Source organism: Giraffa tippelskirchi, chromosome 8 (assembly GCF_054371585.1).
Source record: "Giraffa tippelskirchi isolate mGirTip1 chromosome 8, T2T-mGirTip1v1.2.pri, whole genome shotgun sequence".
Lineage (NCBI taxonomy): Eukaryota > Metazoa > Chordata > Mammalia > Artiodactyla > Giraffidae > Giraffa > Giraffa tippelskirchi.
Window position 1 is genome coordinate 152,609,845 of NC_137282.1, and position 17,575 is coordinate 152,627,419.

Here is a 17,575-nt window from a genome sequence, read left to right on the forward strand (position 1 = left end):
AAGGCCATCAGAGATAGAAATTTCTAAAGTGTGGAATTCTCCACTGAACTGGAAAAAAAAAAAAAAACTTAAAAAAACCCCCCAAAACTTAAGTAGCAGGTAGGTTCCTTAACTGGCTACAAAAATGGCAGAGTGCTGGCAAAGGTAAGAGGATAATAATTCCTGCATAACTTTTTCATAGGGATCTGTTCATAATGCTCATGAATACTTTATCATGAGTAAATGAATGAATTTGAGAAATATTAATGTGTTATGGTGTACTGAAAAAGAATGTATGCAAGCTAGGGAAGGTTATAGAAAGTAGTTTAGCTGTATTCATCATTGTATTTATTACAATAAGATGGAAACAGCTGGCATTGGTCGTAATCGGATTTTGGGCAAATGAGCCTATATGTAGAGTTGCTGGTGTGTGTCAACACTGTTCTATGTGTTCAGATTATAGCAGTGAGGGAAAAAAATCTGAAGTCTAAAACCTAGTAGGGGAGAAATTAGTTTCTATTAAAATACACCCAGTGAAACAACACAAAACATAAGATCACTTCCCAGAGCCATTTCAGTTTTATCTAGCCCAAAAGACTGATGAGAATGGAAGTTACGAATAAAGGATGATTAAAGAACACAGCTACTTTAAAACAGAAAATCTACAAGTGATAGCTTCCAATTCTGTGAACTATAGAATATCATAGGTTTTGTAGAGATTAAATTTTATCATTTCTAGAAATTGCTTAATTGAAAGTATGAAATAATAATTATTCCTTTCCCCCAACCTTAACTCCTAATATAACTGGAAGGAATTCAGGAATCCCTATTATTATTCCATGATATTTGATATTTTCCCCAATTTACATATAGTATCTCTTAGAGAAATGTTCAATAATTATCTGAATGTTTGAAGGTGGGCAGTTTTTTTGTTTCATAATCAGAATAATTTGTTATAACTCATTCTACTTCTAGTAATTCCTAACTGAACAATGAGTTCTGTACAAAAAATATGTGAAGAATTCTAGATTTGTTGATTTGTAACTCCAAACTGAATTTCAGCACAGAAACAATGTCAGTTTAGAATCTCAAATTATGGGTAAGAAATTATTTCATCTCATAGTTGAGGCTGATACTATTTCAGGGTAAAATCAGGCAATGGGAAGTTTAAAATGCAGATTTCTTTTGTTTCTTATTCCTTCTCAAGCTTGGAAAAGTTGCCAATAAGTCAGTTACCTGAATCTGGGACTAATGCATTATCGTTCCCTCACATTTGCTTAACTTCAAAAAATTATCATAAAATGAGGTCAACAATTGAGATCAAGGCTAAAGAGGAATATGGATTTATCTTCCTAAATCCTGCTAATGTTACATCCTGAAGTTTTATCTGAATTTAGCCCCATTCTTTGCATGTCCTTTCCTTTCAGAGCTGGGATAGGAATGCTGTGTGCACATGTGTGTGTGTTTGCTCAGTCATGTCTGACTCTTTGAGATCTGGTGAGCTGTAGCCTGCCAGGTTCCTCTGCCCATGGAATTTTCCAGGCAAGAATACTGGAGCGGGTTGCCATTTCCTACTCCAGGGGATCTTCCCAACCCAGGGATCAAACCCACGTCTCTTGTGTCTCCTGCATTAGCAGGCAGATTCTTTACCACTTCACCATTTGGGAAAACTCAGGAATGCTGTCCCATACACCAAATAACAAGCCCCGAACAAAGGAATGATTGTTGAGTCCCAGCCAATCTCCTGTGCTAGAAATCTTGAGTTTGGTAGGGTGAAAAGGGTAAATGGGATGTGGCTACGTTCAATCTCTTATATGTGTAGTGCAATTAAAGATTTGGGTACATATCTTTCATTGGAAGGACTGATGTTGAAGCTGAAACTCCAATACTTTGGCTACCTGATGAGAAGAACTGACTCATTTGAAAAGACCCTGATGCTGGGAAAGATTGAAGGCAGGAGGAGAAGGGGACGACAAAGGATGAGATGGTTGAATGGCATCACCGACTCAATGGAGAAGAATTTGAGTAAACTCCGGGAGCTGGTGATGGACAGGGAGGCCTGGCGTGCTGCAGTCCATGGGGTCGCAAAGAGTCTGACACGACTGAGCAACTGAACTGAACTGAACAAATCTTTCCTGGAAGTTAGCTTATGATGAATTACTTTACTCTGCTTGTCACATTCCTAGCTAAGAATCTTGAAGACAAACGATTGTATTGAAGAAAGATGAAGTGCTTTAGGGGGAAGAGAGTGCTTTAGGGGGAAGACACTATTTGCACAAAAAGGAGGTAGATTAATTTTTGTCCATCATATTTGGGAAATTTTTATAGTCTTGGTGGTTTTAGTCAGAGATGCCATCTGTTCTGTAAACATATTCTTGAAATGGCATGGTTCCTTAGGTCCTGGAAGGTACTACAAATTTCAAGGTAGTGTAGGTTCAGCTTCACATTTTGACTTCTATGATTTATATAGTGATTGGAATCATGCGGTTTGGTGGTAGAGACGGTTTAACAGTCTTACAGTTAATTATTTATATCTGATAACTGGATGCTATTAGATGCTTTCTAAGCAGGTATTATGAACTATATATACAAATCCTTTCATCAGAACCACCAACCTCACTCATTCTATTTGCAGATGAGGAAACTGAAACTTAGGAGACTGATAACTTCCCCAAGGCTTCATAACTACTAAGTGATAGATTTAAAATTAAGCGTGTATCTGTGTGCATAGTCATGTCCGGCTCTTGGAGACCCCCTTGACTATAGCCCTCCCAGTTCCTGTCCATGAAATTCTTCAGGCAAGAACACTGAAGTGGGTAGCCATTTCCTTCTCCAGGGGATCTTCCCCAACCAGGGATCAAACCCTGGTCATCTGCATTGCAGGCAGATCCTTTACCATCTGAGCCACCAGGGAAGCCAAATGGACCATTAAGCCTGTTGTTTTCACAGTAGCAGATTTTCTTCCTAATCATTTGGTTACTCTGTTTGAACTCGTACAGAAAAGTTGAGTTATAGTCTTGGCTTTGTCTGCCCAGCTAAGGGTCCTCCAATATGCCACCTGAATTCTCTGGACCCCTGTCTTGTCCATGGAATGAGGGCTAGACCACCTGATCATCAAGATCTTTTTAACTGTCAGCTCTTAAAATATCTATACTTTGTGGATTCAGTGTTTGAGCCTAGCTCACTTACTCCCTTTCCTAAATATGTCTTCTATTTGGGGCAAGTATGTGTACAGTTTTATTATTGCTAATATACCCTTTACCTCTAACGTGAACTGACTGCTGTAGGTAGTCATTGTACTCATTTACTCCATTTCCCATATACCAGGAAATATACTAAGTGCTCCACTCGGATGATCACAACAGCTCTATAAGGTGGATATTCAAGTTCCCATTTTATAGGGGGGAGGAAGGTTTTGACTTATCCAAGGTCAAACTAGAGTGGTGGAACCAGAATTCGCTTCTTTGACAACAGCTCTTATGCAACAATGGAACATTAATGACACTGTATGTTTTTCTAATTCTGCTTTAGGCTTAAAGATCATGAACATTGTTTTTTTCAACCAGTTTTTTTCTTTTTATAAGATAATATTCGCTCCTGTCTAATTTAACTGTCTGCTCACTTTCTGTTCTCTTTACAAACCACGAGGAAGGAGGAGAGTAAGAAGGAGGTTACTGCTTCTGTGTTAAATCCCTCTTTCAAAGTCTACGTTTATAGCCGAGCACAGGAAAAGGAACGGAACTCCCCTGGCTTTGTGCCTCTGCGGCAAACCGTGGCTCTCCTTCCGCGTCCTTTCCGAGAATTCGCCTTCTCCCCCCGCCCTGAACTACATTTCCCAGCGGCCCGCGCGGCCGAGAGCGCGGGCTCGACCAGCCCTTCCTTCCTTCCTCCCCTATCAGCCAGTCGCAGCGTGATGACGCAAGCTCGCCGGTCGCTGACGAGTGACGGTACTCTGGCTCGCGACCGCAGCGGCGGCCTTAGCAGCGGCAATAGACGCAACAGCGGCGACTGCAGGGACGACGGCGACGGCGACGGCGGCGGCGGTGGCGGCGGGGCGGGCGCTGTGCGCAAAGGGGAGGGGTAGGCGGGCGGCGCCGGCGGCCTCAACTGCGGCAGCTACCCGGCTGGGGCGTGCGGAAGAAGAATCCCCATCTGCCGGCGGCCGAGTTAGGCCCCAGCAGCGCCGGGGGCCGCTCGCGTTGTTCTCTGCGGGGGGATCTCCATAGAGACGGTGACACATACAGAGGCGGGGGTCCGCGGGAGCCTGCGGGACCGGAGCGCCCGCTCCTCGGCCTCTGGGGCCGCCCCCCGCCACCCCTCTCCAACCTCGCTGCCGCCGGCGCGCATTCTCTTCTCCGCTCCTGCTCGCCGCCCCGCGGTTCCCGGTGGGCCTGGGCCCCCGCTGTGAGGGCAGCGCGGGCGGACTCTTGGGGCCTGGGGCCGGGCGAGGCGAGGCGGGGGGCGGGGGTCCTCTGAGGCCGCCTCTGCCTCTCCCGCCCCGGAGAGGGAAGCCGCGGAGGCTCCGCCATGGCCTCGGAAGCCGGAGGCAGAGGAGGAGGGGGCGGCCTCGGCGGCGGCAAGATCCGGACGCGGCGTTGCCACCAGGGCCCGCTGAAGCCTTACCAGCAGGGGCGACCGCAGCACCAGGTACGGGAGCCCCGGCGCCGTGTGTGAGGGGGGCCCTTCGTGGGCCCCCGGGTGGGGGTGGGATTGGGCGGGCGGCGACGGAGTGGGCAGGGGGGGGCGGCCCTGCCACCCCACGTGGAGCGTCCGGGAGGCCCCGGGCTAGGCGGCGGGAGCCGAGGCCGCCGGGGCGGCGACGGGAAGTGGGCTTGAGGCCGGCCAGCCCTGCGGCGCACACGTGTGGCTCGGCCGCCTCTCTCCATCCCCCCCCCCCAACTCCCGCCCCGCACCCCGGCCTTCTCCGCCCCGGGGCTTTCCCCTGGCCGGGGCGCAGGGCGGGAACACAAATCCGAGGCCCACGGTGGCCCGGAATTCTTCCTTTTTTTTTTTTTGGCGGGGATTAGGAGCTTGGGGAGGGGGTCATTACTCATGTCCCTCGAGGGAAAAGGGAAAAGCTGTGGCTGGGAGCCCCCCCCCCCCACGCCTGCAGATTTCTAGTCTCCCGCGTTTCAGCGCGTGCGGGGAGGGGGCCTGCCCTGAGGACTCTGACACCGCCCCCCCTCCACCGCCGGGGCACCTACCTGGGGCTTGGCGGGGGCGCTCTTACAGGGAAAGTGGAATAACTTATTCTCCATCCTTTAAATTCTCCATCTCCCCGTGTCCCTCCCCGATCTAAGAGCTCTGGCTTATTTTTTATTTTTATTTTTTTCTTTAACCGGGTTATGGTTAGTGGCACTGGGGCATTTTTGAAAGTCCCTCTCCGCACTTACGTCTTTTTTTTCCCGTCGCGAGACTCTTCCCTCCCCACTTTTGTCCAAGCTTTCTTCCCCCCCCCCCCCGCCTACATACCCGCGCGTTTTATTTTGGAGGCTAGAATTGGCCATTATGCACAGTTGACCGGGACTCCAGTTCTGATCTCATGCACAAAATATTTTAATATTGCAGTGGGTATTCTAGAAGTTTAGGTACTTTCGACACTACAGGAATGTTGGTGGTCTTGAAATTTAACCACCTTGTGCACTCGTGGGTGTTTGAAATTATAAAAAAATGAGTTTATCTTCAGACATTTGATTCTGAGAAAGTTCAGTATTTTAAGTTTTGCTTGTTATGGGGGATTGAGTGGGAAAATGTTGAAAACCTTCTAATAAACCTTTTCACTGATGCTAAGATAGGAAGTAACTGTGGGCCTTAAACCTATAAGAGTAGCAAAAGGGTCTGATAACTTGTGTACTGTTAAAGGTAGACTTCTAGATTGCTTTATTCCGGATGATGATAAATATTTAACACTTAAACATGTTTGCTGTTGTTAAATTGTATCATTAAAAACAGAATTTTAAAAGGAAAGATTTGGGAGAAGTTTCTTAGTAGTGAAATTTGTAGTTTAGAATATTAGGTAGCTCTCTACTAATGGTTACAAGTCTTGGCATTACTATCACCTCCCACCAGTGTTCCCCCAGATAGGCTTGGTTTTCACATTTTCTTTGAGGAGCGAGATTAGAATTCAGGTCACAAGCCTGGCCCTTTAACCTAATCCTTCTGTTTCGAGGAAGTTTGACACATGTGCTTTCTGGTTTTTCCAAAAAATAAATGTCTGAGTGCTTTCCTTAGGAGAAAGTTACTACATAAAGAATGAAACGTAAATACAGATCATTGGATGGTCTGGACAGAGTTTAGAAAGGAGTTGGTATATTCCAGGTGGCAAAAGCCAAAGTCCCACTTTATTTTTAAATATACTTGGATAAAAACCTAGTTTGAGGGAGATGATGCCTTAACAGCATAACACTTGTGATCCAAATTGTCTTAGAGCTGATATGATTTCAGACTGTGCAGTTTTGTTTTAAAGTTTGGTAGTTTATCATTTCCCCCTGTCTAAAGTATTCAGCTTTTTGCCAAAGCCATTTAATTGAAAAAGTACATTTGTAGCTTTTGAATTGGGATTAAAATTGTTTGGGAGTTTCTTAATCAACTCTGCAGGTATTAATATTGGCTAATATGGTTGGCTATCATGACTCACTGACTCAATGGACTTGAGTTTGAGCAAACTTCGGGAGGTAATGAAGGACAGGGGAGCCTGGCAGGATGCAGTCCATGGAGTCTCAGAGTCGGACACGACTTGCCACTGAACAACAACAATTAGTATTGGCCATTACTATCAAAGAAAAGTATCCAGGCATATACAAAAAAATATTTAATTTGAGGATTTTTTTTAAATGTTAAAATAAGGATGTTCCTTACCAAAACTTCTGTGAACTTGTAGACTACCTGCTTGCTGTCAGCTATCCTAGGCTGTCACCTCTGTGTTTAGCAGCAGCTGCTGAGTCATCATGAATAGCATGGAGCTTCATGACATGGCATGTTTTATACTTATGTATTTTGATTAAACGTCCACTGGTTTCTGGGCAAAAACAAAGTTTTTTGGTTGTGCGGTTGAGGACTGAAAGAGAGATCTGGCTCTGTTAGTTAGTGGGCCTTTGCCATCGCTTGTCAGGATAACTGGCTTGTATAGTCACACAGTGCCTGTGACTTGTGCATGTGTTCCACTGACTTGCAGTTTCCTGTTTTGACTTCTGGCTTAGCTCTGCTGAGGTATATCTAAAGTTCACGTTTTTTCCTTTTAACTTCTGATCTTTAAAATGGCATCTTGCTTGAAGTTGTGGAGAGAAAAATTCATTGTCTTAACTAACTGAAGGCTGGTAACTTAAGAATCGTAGAAGCGAAGGTAAAGAACAGCACTGAATGATTAAGTTGATCATTTTCACCTGCCTTCTTCCCTGCCCCTTAACTCTTAGCCCAGATGCATTTAGGAAGTGGTATCATTTTTCTGTGGGAGTGAACAGGTCCCTAAAGAGTATGTGGTTAGTTCTTGTTGCCTGTTCAGTCTCCTTTCCCATTTCCTTTTTGTGCAGATTGTCAGGCCCAGAAAGTGAGCTCTGGAGAGGTCAAGCTGCTTTTCTTAATAGCCGCCACAAAAACCTTGAGCCCATGGGCAAATCAGAACCTTGCCTCTTGAAGAATCTACTGCCACCTCCTGGTGAGAGGGGAACTACTTATTTTTGCCCTTTTTTGGGGGGTGTGCTTCATTGGTTTTGTCTTCTGGTTTGGAGCTAAGGGAATCCACTCATTTTATCTTACTAGAGGCAGTTTGTCCTTCAAGTCAGTTTCTGCATTTAGCTGTTTTTTTGGAGGGAGGGGGCGGTGAAAGCGCCTTTATCTATTCAGTAGCTTAGATCAGGAGTCTATAAACTTCTTTTGTAAAGGGCCAGATAGTAAATACTTTAGGTTTTGTTCCTGCACGTTCTTTGTTTTTATAACTCTAAGAAATGTAAAAATCGTTCTTAGCTTGAGGCCTGTATGAAAACAGGCTGAGGGCTGAATTTGGGCCACAGACGATGGTTCGCCTAATACTGGTGTATAAGATTGTGTGTTTTTTTGCTGTTTGGGTAGCTTCTGTGTGATAACTTTGTCCCAGAAAAGTATGTACTGCTTGTTATTGGATGGCTGAAGAGAATTCTCAGTTTTGAAAAGGAGGGATATTTAAAGATTGAATACATAATTCATCCCAGAAGTCCCTGAGTTGTTTTGACTTTTATCTTTATTTGCTTTATCCTAGATGTTTAATTAATACTGTCAGCGAAAACAAATGGACATAGTTGTTAGAAAAAAGTGCTGTAATCCACTCAGAGCATCTGGGTTTGAATCCTTGTTCTGCCTGGACTTGGAAAGTTCTCTCTGCTTAATTTACTCATCTGTAAAGTGGAAATCTGTTGTGAGGGGTTGAGTGAGATAATGTAAGTAAAGCTCTTAGAACTGTGCCTGGCATATATAGTAAGGACTCACTGGAAACTGTTGTGGTTAAATAGAACCTTTTGATTTAGATGTTTAGTCTCTGATTAGTAGAGATATCTTTCTTTTATATACCCAACTTCAATCTTTTATAGGCTTGTATTGGATTTTACAACTTGTTTTCTGAGTGATGAGGCCAAACCTTTAAACAGTCTTAAACTATTTAAAAAAACATTTTCCTCATAGATGCCAATGGCAACCCACTCAGTACTCTTGCCTGGAAAATCCCATGGACCGAGAGCCTGGTAGGCTGCAGTCCATAGGGTCTCGAAGAGTCGGACAGGACTGAGCGACTTCACTTTCACTTTTCACCTTCATGCATTGAAGAAGGAAATGGCAACCCACTCCAGTGTTCTTGCCTGGAGAATCCCAGGGATGGCGGAGCCTGGTGGGCTGCCGTCTATGGGGTGGCAGAGTCGGACACAACTGAAGCAACTTAGCAGCAGCCAGTCATATAAGTGTATAGGAAGATAAATCCACATATTGTTTAATGTATAGTAGAAAATTTTGTTTGTGATGAGAAGCCCTTGTGTAATAGTTTATCAATTTACTCACCGATTTTTCTCATGACAAAAAAAGCCCAGATGTCTCCATTTCCTGGAAAGCCATTTGAGGCAATTACCTATTAGTTTGAAATAAAATGGTCTGATGTCACTAATTAAAACCATTTCATTAGGCACAGAATATTACTGGAAAGATGTAATGTTAATGACCTTGTATTTTCAAAAACGTTTTACTTGTAGCTACTTAGCTTATGGTCATGGTTGTAATATATTTTTGAACGATTCTTCTGTGTTGGGAAGCCCAGTTGAAAAGTCTTTCCACCAGATACAATTTAACGTATTTACTGTCTGAAACAGAGTGATAGAATGCCTCTTCTGTCTAAAGATACTTCAGTTTCCCTGCCCATTTGCTTGTGACTTAATACACTTTAACATCCAGTTTCCAAATAGATTGTGAAAGGAAAGTGACAGTATCTTTTTTAATAACTTTCAGTGGGTTAAATTGCCTTAGGCTTTTATTGGGTCTCCTGTTGCTAGTTTGGAAGGTCTTTTAGGGAATCCTTTTCTTGCCCTTGTTGTTTGATCACTGTTAATTATCTATTAATTCTACCTCTGTAATACAAATCTCTAAAAATAAGAGATTAAGCCAGGTCATGTTTCTCCTACCTGAATTAGTGTTAAAGAGCCTTAAAGGAGGTTGAAAATTGTGGCCAGTTATAGTTTAAAATTGTTTTTAACTAGAATAACTTGTATGCTCATGTTTTTTGGCTTAATCTCTTGACATTGAAAAGAGAAATGAAACATATAAAGAATGGATGGATATCCATTTACGTGGCTGGAAAGATCTAGACTTGTTGGATAGGGAAAGCTTAACTATGGGTTGTAAAATGTGACAACAGCTTGGGTTAAATTCAGATTATTGAAATCAGATTCAATCTTACTGCATTAGAATTTGAAAACTTTGTAATAGATACATTTTTAAAGTAAGTAATGTACGAATGGATGTATTAAAAACTGGAAATAACTGAAAGATTAGAGTGGCATCTAGGTTTTTACTATTTAGTGTTAAAGATATTTTATAATTAGATATTCAAGTCCACGTGAAGTCTTTGGTTCTTACCCCTTGTTCTTCACTTGGGGTTGGATGGAGCAGGGGGAAAACTGATTAGGGAGTTTAGTTGAAATGAGACTTCCAAAAAGAGTGAAGAGGGAAAACTAGTGACATGGGAGTTGAGGGAGTGAGGAGAGAATTTACAGAACCCTGGGAGAAAACTAAGGGTCATTGACAAACTTGAGCAAAATCTAGCCCAAAGAGCAGATAAAAATCAAAACAACAGTGTTTTCTGCGAGAATAGGGCCCCAGAACCTTCAAACTGAAGATTATGTTTGATATTTATAGAGAGAGACCCAGTAAAGTTGATGTGAGAAAAGAGATTTTATAATCTGAATACTACTGTTTAATAGAGGATAATGTGAAGAAAAGAGTTGAATAGAACTGAAATCAAGAAAACTAGCAGGAACAGAGCTCGAGGTAAGAAGGAAGGCTGTGTAGTGTCTCTGCTTGTTCTGAGATTGTAAACTGATGAGAAGATGTATAGGCAAAGAATTTCTTTTTCATTACAAATAACTAAATGACTTTGTGTTATTTATCATTCCAAAGGATGGTTTGATTTTCCTGTGCTCTTGGATAGTTTTACAAATTGTTTTTTGGAGGAAGGGCTATTAGTGTGGCAACAAAATATTTAAACTGAAACTGTTATACCAAGCAAATGTATTATTTATTTTTTGAATTCTAGGATTACTGATGTCCTTTTTTTTTTGAAACTTGCCATGGCGTATCACGTGTGGGAATAAGAAGCTGGTTGAGTAGTGCGTCTGTAGATAAACTAAAATCATGCAGCAGCTAATCTGCACTGTACAGACCTGTTGCTGCCTTCACAGAGCTGATCCTCTAGTGGAGGTGAGAGATTGTCATTGCCATCCCATTTGACAGATCACCTCCACGTAGGAAGTACAGGGCACTGTTGGTGCATGTAAGTGAGTGGCAGTCCTAGATTTGGAGGATGAGAGAAGCTTTTCTTTAGGAAAACTACATCAAGTTACAGTGAAGCCTCTGAAAGCGGAGAGAGAGCTACTCTGGTAAAGTTGGGCTTGAGTATTCACTGCTTAGCAGACCTTTACTCCATGTACCTCTATTTCCCCCTCAAGGTTAGGTTGTTCGTATTTAATATCACAAGACAGGGAATTTGCTAGCTGTCCAGTGGTTAGGATTCTGAGCTTTCACTGAAGAGGTCATAGATTTGATCCCTGGTCAGGGAACTAAGAACCCAGGCTGCATGGCCCCCCCCCCAAAAAAAAAAACAATGTATCACAAAACGTTCTTTCTCCTGGCTCCATACAGGAAGCTGATTTGCCCCATTCCTGGGAAGACCTGGAATGTCTTATCTGAATAACTCTTGAAAAGGTTATTGAAATAATAACCTTTATCTCAATAAAAAGGCCCTTATTTGGTAATAGAGTCAAAGAAACCTTTGGTAAGAAAACGATTTTTCCCCTTTTCTAGCTCTTCTTTTTTTTGCTGCTTTCCGTTAGTGGCTGAAATTCATAAAAATTGCCAGCCAAGGAAGTGCTTCTCCAAATCTGTATGGTAGATAGGGTTTCTTACTCTGTCTGCCTTGTTCTCTGCGTGATCAGAAGATGTCTTTTCCCTAGCAGTTCTTTAGGGCTTCCTTGGTGGCTCAGACAGTGAAGAAACCACCAGCAATGCAGGAGCTGTTCTTTAAACTTTTAGTATCTGGTAGTTGATTATTTACTATAAATAAATGTGTTAAGTCTTTCAGTTCAGTTCAGTCACTCAGTCGAGTCCGACTCTTTGCGACCCCATGGACTGCAGCATGCCAGGCCTCGCTGTCCATCACCAACTCCTGGAGCTTGCTCAGACTCATGTCCATTGAGTTGGTGATGCCATCCAACCATTTCATCTTCTGTCATCCCCTTCTCCTGCTTTCAATCTTTCCCAGCATCAGGGTCTTTTCCAGTGAGTCAGTTCTTCTCATCAGTTGGCCAAAGTGTTGAAGCTTCAGCATCAGTCCTTCCAATATTCAGGACTGATTTCCTTTAGGATTGACTGGTTTGCTTTACTTGCAGTCCAAGGGACTCTCAAGAGTCTTCTCCAACACCACAGTTCAAAAGCATTACTTCTTCAGCGCTCAGCCTTCTTTATGGTTCAGCTCTCACATCCATATGTGACTACTGGAAAAACCATAGTTTTGACTAGATGGACCTTTGTTGGCAAAGTAATGTCTCTTTTAATATGATGTCTAGATTGATCATAGCTTTTCTTCAAGGAGCAGGCGTTATTTTGATTCCATGGCTGCAGTCACCACCTGTAGTGATTTTGGAGCCCCCAAAAATAAAGTCTCTCACTGTTTCCATTGTTTCTGCCTCTATTTGCCATGAAGTGATGGGACCAGATGCCGTGACCTTAATTTTTTGAATGTTGAGTTTTAAGCCAGCTTTTTCACTCTCTTCTTTCACTTTCATCAAGAGGCTCTTCAGTTCCTCTTGCTTTCTGCTATAAGGGTGGTATCATCTGCATATTTGAGGTTATTGATATTTCTCCTGGTAATCTTGATTACAGCTTGTGCTTCATCCAGCCTGGCATTTCTCATGATGTACTCTGCATATAAGTTAAATAAGTAGGGTGACAGTATACAGCTTTGGCATAGTCCTTTTCTGATTTGGAACCAGGCGGTTGTTCCATTTCTGGTTTTAACTGTTGCTTCTTGACCTGCATACAGATTTCTCCGGAGGCAACTAAGGTGGTCTGGTGTTCCCATCTCTTTAAGAATTTTCTGCAGTTTGTCGTGATCCACACGGTCAAAGGCTTTGGCATAGTCAACAAAGCAGAAGTTGTCTTTAACTGGGAATAAAATAGATTCAGAAGTATGCTTTTTTATGTTTTACTTCTCTTCTATGTTTGATTTTCAGGATTCATACTATAAAGTAGATAGTTTTGAAAATTGGTATAAGTGGCATGGCATTTGAGATAATGTCAGAAATAGTTAATTTTGTTGTTAAGCTTATTCTCACGGTTATGTTTATCATGGCCTTAGCTGGGAAACCTGTAATTGAGTTTTTAGATGATTTTAGTACAGTGTTCTTCAAACTTTAATTTACATAAAAATCACCTCAAGAGCTTGTTAAAACAGATTTCCATTTCTAACATGATCTTAGGTGACACAAGGCTGCTGGTCTGAAGACTTCCAGTTTGAGGACCACTGTTTTAGGTTTTGGAACAGAAGGATTACACACGGATATTTTCTCTCTCACACACACACATATGCATGCACACACACACCCATATGATCAAAGGGGAATTTTTAAGGATATAAGTAGTTATTTCAAGTCCATTAGATAAAGCATTTATTAACAAGGTTACTAGAAGCTTGGACAGCATGTGCCAAGGACACTTCTACATTTGAGTCTTTGCACTTTTTGCTTCCTCAGTCTATAATACTTCTCTGCTAGAAATGTGCAAGGCACCTTCCTCACTTTTTCTCAGGTCCTTGCCTGTATGAAGCAGCGGCCCGGTTTTGCTCTCCTGCTCTGTTGTCCGTGGCACCGGATCACCGCATCATGCATTACATGTTGCACTTGTTTGTCTCCCTAACTTAGCATCTAAGCTCCAAGAGGGCAGGAACTTGTTCCCTGCTTTATCCCCAGTGTTCTTGCCTGATGTAGTGTATGATCAGTAAGTATTGATTAAATTAATTGAATGAAGTAAAACAATGTTTGCTTTTACCTCTGTGGGTTAGATAAGATTTTAAAATATTCATCAGGATAAGCCTCTTTTCCTGGTCCATTTATGTACTGTTTTACAGAGATAAAAGTTGGATGTAACTTTTGGGTAATAAGTGCTTCCTGGGGAATTTCCTGGTGGCCTGCTGGTTAGGACTTGGCGCTTTCACTCCCGGTGCTCCAAGTTTGATCCCTGATCTGGGGACTAAGGGCTACCCTTGTGGCTCAGCTGGTAAACAATCTGCCTGCAGTGTGGGAGACCTTGGTTCGATCCCTGGGTTGGGAAGATTCCCCTGGAGAAGGGAAAGGCTACCCATTCCAGTATTCTGGCCTGGAGAATTCCATGGACTGTATAGTCCATGGGGTCACAAAGAGCTGGATAGGACTGAGCGACTTTCACTTTCACTGGGAACTAAGATACCAACATACGGCCAAAAAAATATGTTTCCCTGAATGTGGTACACGTGTTCCATTGTTGCTTAAGATGATGAATCCAGTGAACGGGCTGACTTTAATTTTCATGTTAAACGAATTTAACGAAAGTACACTGCTGTATCAGTTAAGGATCCAGCAAGAAACAGTTAGCTCCAGCTGAAATTTCTTTTAAGAGTCTGCTCAGAGATAAATGCTGGTGGTTAAAGGAATACATAGAGGATAGCAGGATGCTCAGAGACTAGCAGTAGTGGGAAGCTGCTGCCACCCCTAGGACTGGACAGATAAGGGGAAGAAACCATGTAACTGGTGTGGAGCAAGGGCTGACTGGCTGGAGCTGTAGTTTTAAAGATGGAGTGTTTGAGCAGAGAGAACCCAGGAAGAGAGACTTCACTTTCCTTCCATCCTCTGATAGCTAATGACCTCCAGAATCTCTCACGAGCCACTTTGTTGAGACAGTCATCGGAGATGGTGTCAGGGAAGGGCAAGTGAGGACTGGTACAGAATCAAATCTGTGATTTGGTAGGTTTTATTGTGTAGAAAGAGCTGTTTATTAAGACAAATATACATCCTGGTGGCTTTCCTGGCGGCTCAGAGAGTAAAGAATCCGCCTGCAATGTTGGAGACTCGCGTTCGATCCCTAGGTTGGGAAGATCCGCTGGAGAAGGAAATGGCACTCACTCCAGTACTCTCCGCTGGAGAATTCCATGGACAGAGGAGCCTGGCGGGCTACAGTCCAATAGGTCGCAAAGAGTTGGACGTGACTGAGCGACTAACACACACACACACACAGATAGAAAACAGTACAGGTAAAAATCATGGCTACAGTTGGGAAATGCTCAGGAAGTAGTCATGTAAGCTACATTGTATTCAGCACTGTCTACTCTAAGCTTTGTTTTTCTGATTGGTTACATAGTATTTTGATATATTTTAATTAGTGTCTGACTAGTGCTCCGCAAGAGAAGGAAATGGCACCCCACTCCAGTACTCTTGCCTGGAAAATCCCATTGACAGAGGAGCCTGCTAGGCTGCAGTCCATGGGGTCTCGAAGAGTCAGACACGACTGAGCGACATCACTTTCACTTTTCACTCTCATGCACTGGAGAAGGCAATGGCAACCCACTCCAGTGTTCTTGCCTAAAGAATCCCAGGGACGGGGGAGCCTGGTGGGCTGCCGTCTATGGGGTCGCACAGAGTCAGACACGACTGAAGCGACCTAGCAGCAGCAGCAATAAAATTGTCAGTGTATGTTTCTGTTAATATTTAGTAAATTGTGAAGTGCTTTCACATTATTTCATTTGATCTTCATTATAATTCCTGTCAAGTAATAGTAGGAAAGGTTGTTATTATTATTTTACCTAGAGTAAATCAGAGTACAGCCTGCTGACCCCAAAGTCCATGCTAGATATTCCGCAGCAGTTGTGTTTGTACCTTGGGCACATTACTTCATTATTCCTCTTCATTGTCAAGTGGCACTGTTAAAAGCAGTTTTATAAAATTGTTGCGAGGAGTAAATTCAATAATATGTATAAACTGCTGAGTACAGTGTCTGACATGTAGCAAAGCTATAATGAACATTAATAACGCTGATAGTTGTATCACATCTTTTTCTCCCTTTAAAAGTTACTGTAATAAAATTCTTGGTTTTTAGGCAACATTTACTATAACAAACTTTTACCATCAATGAAAGTCTTGGGTTTTTTTATGCTGAATTTGTTGTCTTACTGCCTTTTTATTTGTCTTAAGTTTTTGTTGTTAAAGAATGTACAGAAAATATTTGCTTGAGGAAGCTGTTGAAGGCATTTATATTGCTTTAATATGCTGGGATCAAGATGGCTACCTTTTGTCTGGGATTATAGCATTTTAGTGCATATCTTACTACTAAATCTAAAATTTATATTGTTTAGTTGAAAGCCTGTTGGAGATTTTTAGGATTAGAGTCATATGGCCATTTGCGGTAGTTATTGGCTCATGGACACGTGCATATAGAAGAAAGAAAAAAGTAGGAATTTCATAAAGTCTATAGAATTTGTAAAATGCATTATGTCAGTGTTAACTCAAGTAACTAAATTTAGGAAACTTTGTTAGAAATAGTAATGTTTTGCTCGGTATGCCTTTCTATATATAGGTACTTAATTTAAAAGATAAGTTTCTAAACTGCCTTCCATGTTTTTCTCTTCAACAGGGCATTCTTAGCAGGGTTACAGAATCTGTTAAGAATATTGTGCCTGGATGGCTACAGCGATACTTCAGCAAGAATGAAGATGTATGTAGCTGCTCAACAGACACAAGAGAGGTGCCACAGTGGCCAGAAAATAGGGAAGATGACCATATATACTCTGATGAGGAGAGCGCGAACATTCACGATGGGAGAATCACTCCTGAGCCAACAGGCAGTAATACAGAAGGTAAATAGAATGTGAATATTTTGTTTTGAATGATAGGTCTTCATGCCTTAATCTAAAATATTTTTATAACGTCTAGCTGTGGTAAATCTAATTGTGTAGTACAGAAACCATGTTGGAGGAGGGTGATGATCACCTTCAAATTGGTATCTTTTTAATTTAGCTTTTTGTGTATTAAGGGAGGTTGAAATACTGTATCAGTTGAGCGCCAGCTCTGCTGATAGACATTGGGTTTGAATTTTCATACCACCAATTGTTAGTCATGTGATTTTGGTCAAGATAATCTGTTCTCCCCTGTACCCTCATAAGTGGTTTTGGAGAGAGTGAATGTGAATGGGTCCTGGAGCTAAGGGAGCAGTGTGGTGAGGCCCCCCATAGCACGTGGATTTGGGCGTGGTGTGATTGCAGCTGGCTCCCATCCTCTGCAGCCCGCTCAGCTGGGCTGTTTCATTAATCTTACACTGGGCGGCCCTGTTTTAAGTGCGTTTTGGATTTACTTAAGGCGTTTTTGTGGGGTTTGTAAATATTTAATAGCTTCTGGTAACCCATGAATGTGACATATTTGAGAATGTTACTCTGTCATTGCACTTGATGTATTTTTTTATAGCTTTAGTGAGATGTACTTCACGTAACAAAGGGTTCACCCATTTAAAGTGTATAGTTCAGTGATTTTTTTTTTTTTAGTTCATTGATTTTTAGTATATACAGAGTTGTTCAGTCACCAATTTTAGAACACTTTAATTACCATCCTTCCCCACCCCATTCCCCTAAAATCCTATACCCATTAGTAGTCACTACCCATCCCTACCCCTCCAGCCCCAGGCAACCACCAATCTGTATCTATAGATTTGTCTAGACTGACAGTTGATATAGATGGAATCGTAAAATATGTGATCTATTGTAACTGGCTTCTTGCACTTAACATGATGGTTTCAAGGTTCATCCATGTCATAGCATGTATCAGAACTTTTTATTGCCAGATAATATTTC

The 17,575-nt window shown here is 42.2% G+C and overlaps 1 protein-coding gene across 8 annotated transcripts in view; it reads left to right on the top strand.

The window, feature by feature from the left end:
• The first annotated feature begins 3,938 nt into the window (after positions 1-3,938).
• Positions 3,939-17,575, top strand: part of NUP153 (nucleoporin 153) — a 58,724-nt gene continuing 45,087 nt past the window's right edge. For 6 of the 8 annotated variants that reach the window (XR_014061679.1, XM_081518137.1, XM_081518142.1 and 3 more), the window contains exons 1-2: positions 3,939-4,626; positions 16,366-16,588. Coding sequence is in view for 5 of the 8 variants with exons in the window: in XM_081518137.1 (XP_081374263.1) it covers positions 4,507-4,626; positions 16,366-16,588 (343 nt within the window). In the remaining 3 variants the exon portion in view is untranslated. Of the gene's footprint in view, positions 4,627-7,508; positions 7,634-8,212; positions 8,391-16,365; positions 16,589-17,575 lie in introns of all 8 variants that reach the window. The other 2 variants (XM_081518141.1, XM_081518140.1) reach the window with 2 other exon arrangements.